Here is a 12,858-nt window from a genome sequence, read left to right on the forward strand (position 1 = left end):
ACATACACAACAGCAAACACTCACACACATACCCAATTACAGACACATACATACTCAAATAGACAAAACACAAACACACACACAACAGCACAAACATACCCAAAATAGGCACAAACATACTTGGATAGACAAAAAAAACACACGCATATATACAGACACACACACAAAGTCACAACTAGAGACAAACTTACATACTTATACAAAACACAGACACAAACACACACTTACAGAATATCCAGAGATCTAAATCAAATACGTGCTTGCACACCCCCAGACAGACACATGCCCACTAACATCCCCAGACAAACACACACTCATCCACAGACACCCCCTGCACCCCTGTAAAACCCACCTGATTTTCTCCTGCTCTCTTTTCTCTTTCATTAGAAGTATCTGGCCTGTGAGATGGAGGAGCAATAGTTACAGGTTGCAGAATGATAAAATGGACATAAGACAGTTGCAGCAATTATTTTGGTCAAACATTTCTTATTTGCTTTGACATCAAATGCACAGCATAATAAAACACACACGCTACGAAATATGTGCATTTTATTAAGTATATTACCTATTTATTCTTTTTTGGTAGTAGGCTCCATAGCTTCTAATAATAGCCCTTTCCAACTTGCAGCTGGACAGCAGATGAAGTATAACTGTTTACAGAGCACTTACTCTGGTGAGCTGAAGACATTTTGAGGTAAAATATCTTCCTTTTTTACATATGAGACAGAAAAAAACTTATAATAGGTTATAATCGCTTGCAGGCTAAGAGGTATACTTTCCTGTCAAGCACCAATATCACTGTTCTTACCAGCTGTAGAAAGAACTGTGCCCCAGCTGTAGAAAAGTACTGTGTCTGGTGGATAGCCAATTCAGTGCTGAGCACATTAAAGAAGAGGATATAAAAAGTATATCAACGACCCAATAGGAGGAGGCAAGGGACCTGTCCCTGCAACACTTGTGGAAGGCTTATGACTAACTCAAATTTGAGTAATTGTGTCAGTGCTCCATAATCCAATCTTTCCCTCTGTCTCTTTGTAACAGCTCTATGAGTGGAAAATCAGGCCTCAAATCAGTCTGAGGACCCCTCTCAACAAACATTCTGGAGCACCTCAATTCTTCACCCACCTCTTGTGAATCAAAGATTTATACTGGAATACCAGTGAGGTGGGAGGGATGAAGTGCTCTTGAGAGTTTGGGGAATCTTTACCTCCTCTTAGTCGCCAGTACTGAATAACAAATAGAATAAATTGTCATGGAATATGTGTGTATATACTTATACACAGACACACACACGCATATATATATATATATATATATATATATACATACACATACATACTGTACATACATACATACATACAGTATATATAATCATAAAAACTGAATATACATTGCAAATACCATCTCTACTAAAAGGCAGTTGAAATGAATCACAAAAATTATACTTAAGATTTTTATCTCTTGAATTTAGATATTTCATTGATATTTATTGTTTTAACCCACCTTTCATAAAAAGTGCTAGTGATATTTTTTGTGTTTTCTTTGCAATTACTTTTTACGAAAATAGATTTCAAATCAGTTGCTAGGCAACAACAACATGCACCAGCAGAGGCCAGCAGGAAATTACCCTTTTACACATGCCCACCTGCAGGCAGTGGCTTAGCAGAGGAACTTCAACATGCTTGTTTAGAGTGAAAAAAGGTAAATGATTAAAGGGACATTCCAACCATAACTGGAATGCACACAGGTGCATTTCATTTTTTAATACAAGCATTTTTGCAATATACATGTATGAGCAAAAATGATTCTAATAAAAGCTAGTTTTAAAAGTGTATTTAAGTATGCTCCATGCACTAGCATTTTAAAAACATCACTTGTTCAGAGAGCCTAAGGTGCTTGAATCATATGGTTATGACTCAATTTGTTAATTGCTAATATGAATCAAGCCCCAATGGTGCTCTGAGCAGCTGTACTATTTAAAATGCTGGTGCACGAAGAATATCTAACTATACTGCACATGAATGTGGAGAGAAAAATCTCAACACTAAAACAGTGATAATTTTTACTAGAAATTTTTATTCAAATAAGTTTGTAGTAAAATATATAAATCATCTATGATCATTTAAATGTTAACCGGAATGTCCTTTTAATTGTTTATTATATACATATACTTTATATTGTGTATTCTTTGCTCTCATGTAATTTTTATGTCAATTCAAGCACTGTTTTATGTCCCTTTAATGAAGAATCTGTTAGAAAGTTACTAGAGAACTCACCTGCTTGGTGGTGGAGGAGGTGGTGGCGGTGGAGGAGGAGGCGGTGGTGGTGAGGGTGGCGAGTCTAGTGAAACTTCTTTAGAATCCTTAAGGCTTTTGGGATGTTCTTGAAGTTCATTAGATACTTTAAGTGGAATACAATTGTTATGTGGTTTCTGGACTTGCACTTGGTGTAGACTTAAAGTGTCACTCATCAGCTCCTGGGTACATGGTGGCAGCTGAGTTACAGTGATATCTAAAGGTTTAGTGCTATCTGATGAAAACAAATCTGAGGTTGCGCTACAAGGACCCTCACTGTTCTGGTGTCCGTTCAATAAGATGGGGTTGGAAATCTCTTGTATTTGGCTTACAGTTGCTTCACTGGAGCTCATGCTGAGTCCTTGGAAATCCTCACATGGGTCTCCAGGACTCCCAGTCAGAGGCTTTCGCTGAGATGAAAAAAACTTGGAAATCTTCTGCGAGTCTTTCTTTGCGGCAGTTGCAAGCTGTTGCTTCTTCTTGCTGGGTCTTTTGCCCTTACTTGGGCTCTCCACCTTCTTATTTTCTGAGTTATCTGGCAGGAAGTCATCACTCTTAGGCACAGACTCTGGGGTGCCCTCTAGCAAAGTATCAGGCTGTGGGAACATCATTTCTGGTTGGGATGTTTGTAGCAACGAAGAAGCAGTCTGAAAAAGTGATGGTGCCCCCACTCTGGTCTTCTTAAACTGAAGGAGATAAACAATTTGAGAAACTACATACTTTGTAAATTAAACAAAAAATACTGAGGCTGTCATAGATATTTAGTTCTGCACTTACTTTCTGCACTTGGGAAGCATATACAAATCCATCTGCTGGTAGGTCCACAGTCTCTTGCTTAGGAGCAGAACTGTTAGGTCCAAAGGCAACGTGCAGCTCACGATCATTAGATGCTTTGTTAATTTCAGCTACCTAGTGATGAGACACAACAAGAAGTGCACACGAAGGTCCTTCCCCTGTCACTACCTGATCCCAGGCCCTTCCCCTGTCACTACCTGATCTCAGGCCCTTCCCCTGTCACTACCATCCTTTCCAGTGTCACTAACTGATCCTGTCACTACCTGATTCCAGGCCCTTCCCCTGTCACTATCTGATCCCAGGCCCTTACCCTGTCATTACCTGATCCAAGGTCCTTCCCCCGTGTCACTACCTGATCCCAGGCCCTTCCCCTGTCACTACCTGATCCCAGGCCCTTCCCCTGTCTCTACCTGATCCAAGGTCCTTCCCCTGTCACTACCTGATCCCAGGCCCTTCCCCTGTCTCTACCTGATACCAGGTCCTTCCCCTGTCACTACCTGATCCTAGGCCGTTCTACTGTCACTATCTGATCCCAATGCCTTCCCCTGTCACTACCTGATCCCAGGTTCTTCACCTGTCACTACCTGATCCCAGGCCCTTCTCCTGTCACTACCTGATCCAAAGCCCTTCCCCTGTCACTAGCTGATCCCAGGCCCTTCCCCTGTCACTAGCTGATCCCAGGCCCTTCCCCTGCCATTACCTGATCCCAGGCCATTCCCCTGTCACTACCTGATCCCAGGCCCTTCTTCTGTCACTACCTGATCCTAGGTCTTTCCCCTGTCACTACCTGATACCAGGCCCTTCCCCTGTCAATACCTGATACCAGGCCCTTCCCCTGTCGCTACCTGATCCCAGGCCCATCCCGTCACTACCAGTTCCCAGGCTCTTCCCCTGTCACTACCTGATCCCAGGCCCTTCTCCTATCACTACCTGAACCAAGGTCCTTCCCCTGTCACTACCTGATCCCAGGCCCTGCCCATGTCACTACCTGATCCCAGGCCCTGCCCATGTCACTACCTGATCCCAGGCCCATTCCCTGTCACTATCTGATCCAAGGTTCTTTCCCTGTCACTACCAGATCCCAAGCCCTTCCCCTGTCACTACCTGATCCAAGGTCCTTCCCCTGTCACTAGCTGATCCCAGGCCCGTCCCCTGTCACTACCTGATCCCAGGTCCTTCCCCTGTCACTACCTGATCCCAGGCCCTTCTCCTGTCACTACCTGATCTCAGGCCCTTCCCCTGTCACTACCTGATCCCAGGTCCTTCCCCTGTCACTACCTGATCCCAGGCCCTTCCCCTGTCACTACCAGATCCCAGGCCCTTCCCCTGTCGCTACCAGATCCCAGGCCCTTCCCCTGTCGCTACCAGATCCCAGGCCCTTCCCCTGTCGCTACCAGATCCCAGGCCCTTTCCCTGTCGCTACCAGATCCCAGGCCCTTCCCCTATCGCTACCAGATCCCAGGCCCATTCCCTGTCACTATCTGATCCAAGGTTCTTTCCCTGTCACTACCTGATCCCAGGCCCATTCCCTGTCACTACCTGATCCCAGGCCCATTCCCTGTCACTATCTGATCCAAGGTTCTTTCCCTGTCACTACCAGATCCCAAGCCCTTCCCCTGTCACTACCTGAACCAAGGTCCTTCCCCTGTCACTTCCTGATCCCAGGCCCTTCTTCTGTCAGTACCTGATCTCAGGTCCTTCCCCTGTCACTACCTGATCCCAGGTCCTTCCCCTGTCACTACCTGATCCCAGGCCCTTCCCCTGTCACTACCTGATCCCAGGCCCTTCCCCTGTCACTACCTGATCTCAGGCCCTTCCCCTGTCACTACCTGATACCAGGTCCTTCCTCTGTCACTACCTGATCCCAGGCCCTTCCCCTGTCGCTACCAGATCACAGGCCCTTCCCCTATCGCTACCAGATCCCAGGCCCTTCCCCTATCGCTACCAGATCCCAGGCCCTTCCCCTATCGCTACCAGATCCCAGGCCCTTCCCCTATCGCTAGCAGATCCAAGGCCCTTCCCCTGTCACTACCAGATTCAAGGCCCTTCCCCTGTCGGTATCAGATCCCAGGCCCTTCCCTGTCATTACCTGATCCCAGGCCCTTCTTCTGTCACTACCTGATCCAAGGTCCTCCCCCTGTCACTACTAGATCCCAGGATCTTCCCCTGTCACTACCTGATCCCTGGCCCATCCTCTGTTACTACCTTATCCCAGGCACATCCCCTGTCACTAGCTGATCCCAGGCCGTTCTCCTGTCACTACTAGATCCCATGATCTTCCCCTGTCACTACTAGATCCCATGATCTTCCCCTGTCACTACCTGATCCCAGGCCAATCCTCTGTCACTACCTGATCCAAGGTTCTTTCATTGTCACTACCTGATCCCAGGCCCTTCCCCTATAACTACCTGATCCAAGGTTCTTTCATTGTCGCTACCTGATCCCAGGCCCATCCCCTGTCACTACCTGATCCCAGGCCCTTCCCCTGTCACTAGCTGATCCAGACCCATCCCCTGTCACTAGCTGATCCCAGGCCCATCCCCTGTCACTACCTGATCCCAGGCCCTTCTCCTGTCACTACCTGATCCAAAGCCCTTCCCCTGCCACTAGCTGATCCCAGGCCCTTCCCCTGCCATTACCTGATCCCAGGCCATTCCCCTGTCACTTCCTGATCCCAGGCCCTTCTTCTGTCACTACATGATCCCAGGCTCTTCCCCTGTCACTACCAGTTCCCAGGCTCTTCCCCTGTCACTACCTGATCCCAGGCCCTTCCCATGTCACTACCTGATCCCAGGCCCATTCCCTGTCACTATCTGATCCAAGGTTCTTTCCCTGTCACTACCAGATCCCAAGCCCTTCCCCTGTCACTACCTGATCCAAGGTCCTTCCCCTGTCACTAGCTGATCCCAGGCCCGTCCCCTGTCATTACCTGATCCAAGGTCCTTCCCCTGTCACTACCTGATCCCAGGCCCTTCTTCTGTCAGTACCTGATCTCAGGTCCTTCAACTGTCACTACCTGATCCCTGGTCCTTCCCCTGTCACTACCTGATCCCAGGCCCTTCCCCTGTCACTACCTGATCCTAGGCCCTTCCCCTGTCACTACCTGATCCCAGGCCCTTCCCCTGTCACTACCTGATCTCAGGCCCTTCCCCTGTCACTACCTGATCCCAGGTCCTTCCCCTGTCACTACCTGATCCCAGGCCCTTCCCCTGTCGCTACCAGATCACAGGCCCTTCCCCTATCGCTACCAGATCCCAGGCCCTTCCCCTATCGCTACCAGATCCCAGGCCCTTCCCCTATCGCTAGCAGATCCAAGGCCCTTCCCCTGTCACTACCAGATTCCAGGCCCTTCCCCTGTCGGTATCAGATCCCAGGCCCTTCCCTGTCATTACCTGATCCCAGACACATCCCCTGTCACTAGCTGATCAGAGGCCCTTCTCCTGTCACTACTAGATCCCAGGATCTTCCCCTGTCACTACCTGATCCCTGGCCCATCCTCTGTTACTACCTTATCCCAGGGACATCCCCTGTCACTAGCTGATCCCAGGCCGTTCTCCTGTCACTACTAGATCCCAGGATCTTCCCCTGGCACTACCTGATCCCAGGCCAATCCTCTGGCACTACCTGATCCCAGGCCAATCCTCTGGCACTACCTGATCCAAGGTTCTTTCATTGTCACTACCCAATCCCAGGCCATTCCCCTATAACTACCTGATCCAAGGTTCTTTCATTGTCGCTACCTGATCCCAGGCCCATCCCCTGTCACTACCTGATCCCAGGCCCTTCCCCTGTCACTAGCTGATCCAGACCCATCCCCTGTCACTAGCTGATCTCAGGCCCATCCCCTGTCACTAGCTGATCCCAGGCCCTTCTTCTGTCACTACCTGATCCAAGGTCCTCCCCCCTGTCACTACCTGATCCCAGGCCCTTCTCCTGTCACTACCTGATCTCAGGCCCTTCCCCTGTCACTACCTGATCCCAGGTCCTTCCCCTGTCACTACCTGATCCCAGGCCCTTCCCCTGTCACTACCAGATCCCAGGCCCTTCCCCTGTCGCTACCAGATCCCAGGCCCTTCCCCTGTCGCTACCAGATCCCAGGCCCTTCCCCTGTCGCTACCAGATCCCAGGCCCTTTCCCTGTCGCTACCAGATCCCAGGCCCTTCCCCTATCGCTACCAGATCCCAGGCCCATTCCCTGTCACTATCTGATCCAAGGTTCTTTCCCTGTCACTACCTGATCCCAGGCCCATTCCCTGTCACTACCTGATCCCAGGCCCATTCCCTGTCACTATCTGATCCAAGGTTCTTTCCCTGTCACTACCAGATCCCAAGCCCTTCCCCTGTCACTACCTGAACCAAGGTCCTTCCCCTGTCACTTCCTGATCCCAGGCCCTTCTTCTGTCAGTACCTGATCTCAGGTCCTTCCCCTGTCACTACCTGATCCCAGGTCCTTCCCCTGTCACTACCTGATCCCAGGCCCTTCCCCTGTCACTACCTGATCCCAGGCCCTTCCCCTGTCACTACCTGATCTCAGGCCCTTCCCCTGTCACTACCTGATACCAGGTCCTTCCTCTGTCACTACCTGATCCCAGGCCCTTCCCCTGTCGCTACCAGATCACAGGCCCTTCCCCTATCGCTACCAGATCCCAGGCCCTTCCCCTATCGCTACCAGATCCCAGGCCCTTCCCCTATCGCTACCAGATCCCAGGCCCTTCCCCTATCGCTAGCAGATCCAAGGCCCTTCCCCTGTCACTACCAGATTCAAGGCCCTTCCCCTGTCGGTATCAGATCCCAGGCCCTTCCCTGTCATTACCTGATCCCAGGCCCTTCTTCTGTCACTACCTGATCCAAGGTCCTCCCCCTGTCACTACTAGATCCCAGGATCTTCCCCTGTCACTACCTGATCCCTGGCCCATCCTCTGTTACTACCTTATCCCAGGCACATCCCCTGTCACTAGCTGATCCCAGGCCGTTCTCCTGTCACTACTAGATCCCATGATCTTCCCCTGTCACTACTAGATCCCATGATCTTCCCCTGTCACTACCTGATCCCAGGCCAATCCTCTGTCACTACCTGATCCAAGGTTCTTTCATTGTCACTACCTGATCCCAGGCCCTTCCCCTATAACTACCTGATCCAAGGTTCTTTCATTGTCGCTACCTGATCCCAGGCCCATCCCCTGTCACTACCTGATCCCAGGCCCTTCCCCTGTCACTAGCTGATCCAGACCCATCCCCTGTCACTAGCTGATCCCAGGCCCATCCCCTGTCACTACCTGATCCCAGGCCCTTCTCCTGTCACTACCTGATCCAAAGCCCTTCCCCTGCCACTAGCTGATCCCAGGCCCTTCCCCTGCCATTACCTGATCCCAGGCCATTCCCCTGTAACTTCCTGATCCCAGGCCCTTCTTCTGTCACTACATGATCCCAGGCTCTTCCCCTGTCACTACCAGTTCCCAGGCTCTTCCCCTGTCACTACCTGATCCCAGGCCCTTCCCATGTCACTACCTGATCCCAGGCCCATTCCCTGTCACTATCTGATCCAAGGTTCTTTCCCTGTCACTACCAGATCCCAAGCCCTTCCCCTGTCACTACCTGATCCAAGGTCCTTCCCCTGTCACTAGCTGATCCCAGGCCCGTCCCCTGTCATTACCTGATCCAAGGTCCTTCCCCTGTCACTACCTGATCCCAGGCCCTTCTTCTGTCAGTACCTGATCTCAGGTCCTTCAACTGTCACTACCTGATCCCTGGTCCTTCCCCTGTCACTACCTGATCCCAGGCCCTTCCCCTGTCACTACCTGATCCTAGGCCCTTCCCCTGTCACTACCTGATCCCAGGCCCTTCCCCTGTCACTACCTGATCTCAGGCCCTTCCCCTCTCACTACCTGATCCCAGGTCCTTCCCCTGTCACTACCTGATCCCAGGCCCTTCCCCTGTCGCTACCAGATCACAGGCCCTTCCCCTATCGCTACCAGATCCCAGGCCCTTCCCCTATCGCTACCAGATCCCAGGCCCTTCCCCTATCGCTAGCAGATCCAAGGCCCTTCCCCTGTCACTACCAGATTCCAGGCCCTTCCCCTGTCGGTATCAGATCCCAGGCCCTTCCCTGTCATTACCTGATCCCAGACACATCCCCTGTCACTAGCTGATCAGAGGCCCTTCTCCTGTCACTACTAGATCCCAGGATCTTCCCCTGTCACTACCTGATCCCTGGCCCATCCTCTGTTACTACCTTATCCCAGGGACATCCCCTGTCACTAGCTGATCCCAGGCCGTTCTCCTGTCACTACTAGATCCCAGGATCTTCCCCTGGCACTACCTGATCCCAGGCCAATCCTCTGGCACTACCTGATCCCAGGCCAATCCTCTGGCACTACCTGATCCAAGGTTCTTTCATTGTCACTACCCAATCCCAGGCCATTCCCCTATAACTACCTGATCCAAGGTTCTTTCATTGTCGCTACCTGATCCCAGGCCCATCCCCTGTCACTACCTGATCCCAGGCCCTTCCCCTGTCACTAGCTGATCCAGACCCATCCCCTGTCACTAGCTGATCTCAGGCCCATCCCCTGTCACTAGCTGATCCCAGGCCCTTCTTCTGTCACTACCTGATCCAAGGTCCTCCCCCCTGTCACTACCTGATCCCAGGCCCTTCCCCTGTCACTTCCTAAACCAAGGTTCTTCTCCTGTCACTACCTGATCCCAGGCCCTTCCCCTGTCCCTACCTGATCTCAGGCCCATCCCCTGTCACTACCAGATCCCGGGCCCTTCTCCTGTCACTACCAGATCCAAGGCTCTTCTAGTGTCGCTACCTAATCCCAGACCCATCCCTTGTCACTACCACATCCCAGGCCCTTCCCTTGTCGCTACCTGATCCCAGGCCTTCCCCTGTTGCTACCTGATCCCAGGCCCTTTCCCTGTTGCTACCTGATGCTAACGGGAAGCCCTGTCACTACCTGATCCAAGGTCCTTCCCCTGTCACTACCTGATCCTAGGCCCTTCTACTGTCACTATCTGATCCCAAGGCCTTCCCCTGTCACTACCTGATCCTAGGTTCTTCACCTGTCACTATCTGATCCCAGGCCTTTCCCCTGTCACTACCTGATCCCAGGCCTATCTCCTGTCACTACCTGATCCCAGGCCCTTCCCCTGTCACTACCTGATACCAGGCCCTTCCCCTGACACTACCTGATACCAGGCCCTTCTCCTGTTAATACCTGATCCCAGGCACTTCTCCTGTTAATACCTGACCCCAGGCCCTTCTCCTGTTAATACTTGATCCCGGGATTTTCTCCTGTCACTACCTGAATCCCTGGTCCTTCTCCTATCACTACCTGATCCCGCCCTTCTCCTGTAAGTCTCCCTGATCCCGCCCTTCTCCTGTAAGTCTCCCTGATCACACCCCTTCTCTTGTTACTCTACCTGATTCTGCCCAATCTCCTGTTAGTCTCCCTGATCCTGCCCCTTCTCTTGTTATTCTACCTGATCCCACCCCTTCTCTTGTTACTCTCCCTGATTCTGCCCATTCTCCTGTTATTCTACCTGATCCCACCCCTTCTCCCACCCCTTCTTCTACCTGATGCCGTTCCTTCTGCGTTTATTCTCCTAATTCCACCTCTTCTAATGTTACTCTCCCTGATCGACATTTCTTCTGTTATTCTACCTGATCCCGCCCCTTCTTCTGTTACTCTTCCTGATCCTGCCCCTTCTCCTGTTACTCTCCCTGATCCTGTCCCTTCTCTCCCTGATCTTGCCCCTTCTCCTGTTACTCTCCCTGATCTTGCCCCTTCTCCTGTTACTCTCCCTGATCCCATCTCTTCTCCTGTTACTCTCCCTGATACCGTCCCTTCTCCTATTACTCTCCCTAATCCCTTCTCTTCTCATATTGCCCCTTCTCATATTACTCTCCCTCATACTGCCCCTTCTTCTGTTACTTTCCCTGATCCCGTCCTTCACCTGTTACTCTCCCTGATCCTGCCCCTTCTCCTGTTACTTTCCCTGATCCCACCGTCTCTTCTCCTGTTACTCTCCCTGATCCTGCCACCCCTACTCCTGTAACTCTACCTGATCCCACCCCTTCTACTGTTACTCACCTGATCCTGCCACTTCTCCTGTTACTCTCCCTGATCCACCCTTCTCCCATCATGGTCCCCCTACTCTATGCAGCTAGACTGTAGGCTTGCCAGTACCCCAGGCTTTAGCAACCCCAGCTCTTACCTTCTTTAAAACGGATGCCTTGTACAAATTGGACATCTTGTTACTACGGAAAGCCTCATACTCTAGCTGAACAGCAGATGATTCAACATCAGCACTGGAAGGACAGTTAGTTTTTATAACATATTACATGTGAGAGATAATATATAATGCACTCTGTAAGTTAGCCCTGAGAATAAAAAATGGTTAATGACTTTAGATATTGCACTACACAAGTAGAAGAGATCACAGATAAAACTAAATACAATTTACTATGAGAAGTGAAGTAAGCATGCAATATACACTACAAGTGGTTATAAGAGTTATGTAGAAGATGTTCCTCAGTGTATGATTGATATTGATCATTATAATGTCTTATGTGTTAGAACATTTTATTATTGCACTGTTGCTTGGATATAACAAAATGTTTAATCCCTGCAAATGGACTGAACACATAGATAAAGTGAGCTCCAGAACAGAAAAGATTGGGTCCTCTCAGTATTGTTGCATTTAAGCTTTGCACTTTCTCATTTGTATTTTAATACATTTAAAATTTGATCTAGCAGTGATATTACACAATCTGATTATGCTTTGAAAACTTATGATCATACTTTGTATATCTCTGTGTCTCTTTTACAAATTACATTGCACTTTGTATTTTCTCCATTGTAAACTGACAGTTTTAGAAAGTGGGAGGGACATCTCTCTGGGATTTCCAGGTTCCTCCCCTTTTCTTAGAAAATTCAGTGAGTATTGCCCCTGTAAAGTCAGCAACTCTCCAAACTAGAGAATGATTGATTATCTGGCAAATAGAAAGTATTGACACACTCTGGGAAACTGAAGCTGACAGTTTTTCAGTTTTAAATAAAAGACATGCAAAGTGCAATCTAATTTGTGAAAGATAAACATAAATATAAAAAGTATGAGCCTAACTTGTTACACAGAAACTGTGATGGCATCATTCAGAAATTGTAAAACCACAATCCTAAATACAGTGTTGTTTACAAAATAAAATACAAAATAGAAAGTGCAAAAGTTTAAATGTAATAAAATTTAATCAGAAGTGCAGCAGAACTTATGTCATGCAGTGCTATATTGGGCTGGGCTTGTCTCTCCTTCACATACAGAAATGCAGGGAACGCCCCCTTTAGAAGTAAAGCAAAATCTGCCTTTTAATAATTTTACTAGGGATCTTGCACTGCTGTAGGATCATTTTAGATCATCTCACCTGAGCAGAGAGGTGTTGAATATCAGGGCCTTTGACACTTAATGTTAGTTTCATTTTAATTTTAAACAGCTTTTACTTAAAGCAAAAGATATATATATATATTTGTAAAATGTTTAACTGATGCTCATAATATCTGGGTAACTTGTCTCTTTAAGGGCGCACTGGTGGCTTAATTCTGTTTTTAATGCTATTAGTTTACAACGTTATAGTCAGGAAATCTCTTCCTACCTGTATTCTGTACCAGCAGCCTGCAAATTTTTGCTCAAAGCTTCCTCTAGCATCTTCAAGCAGTGCTCCCGTGCCTGTAAATACAGCAGTCAGCATACAGCTTATACAGGCTTTTGGTAAC

At 49.1% G+C, this 12,858-nt stretch overlaps 1 protein-coding gene across 1 annotated transcript in view; it reads right to left on the reverse strand.

The window, feature by feature from the left end:
* The window catches only part of RECQL5 (RecQ like helicase 5), a 273,753-nt gene that overhangs the window by 71,056 nt on the left and 189,839 nt on the right, over positions 1-12,858 (reverse strand). The window contains exons 13-17 of the mRNA XM_053709050.1: positions 12,738-12,811; positions 11,306-11,399; positions 3,072-3,203; positions 2,277-2,980; positions 353-398 (exon numbers count right to left, since the gene is read on the reverse strand). Coding sequence (XP_053565025.1) covers positions 353-398; positions 2,277-2,980; positions 3,072-3,203; positions 11,306-11,399; positions 12,738-12,811 — 1,050 coding nt within the window. The remainder of the gene's footprint in view (positions 1-352; positions 399-2,276; positions 2,981-3,071; positions 3,204-11,305; positions 11,400-12,737; positions 12,812-12,858) is intronic.

The sequence above is a fragment of the Bombina bombina genome, chromosome 1, assembly GCF_027579735.1.
Source record: "Bombina bombina isolate aBomBom1 chromosome 1, aBomBom1.pri, whole genome shotgun sequence".
NCBI lineage: Eukaryota > Metazoa > Chordata > Amphibia > Anura > Bombinatoridae > Bombina > Bombina bombina.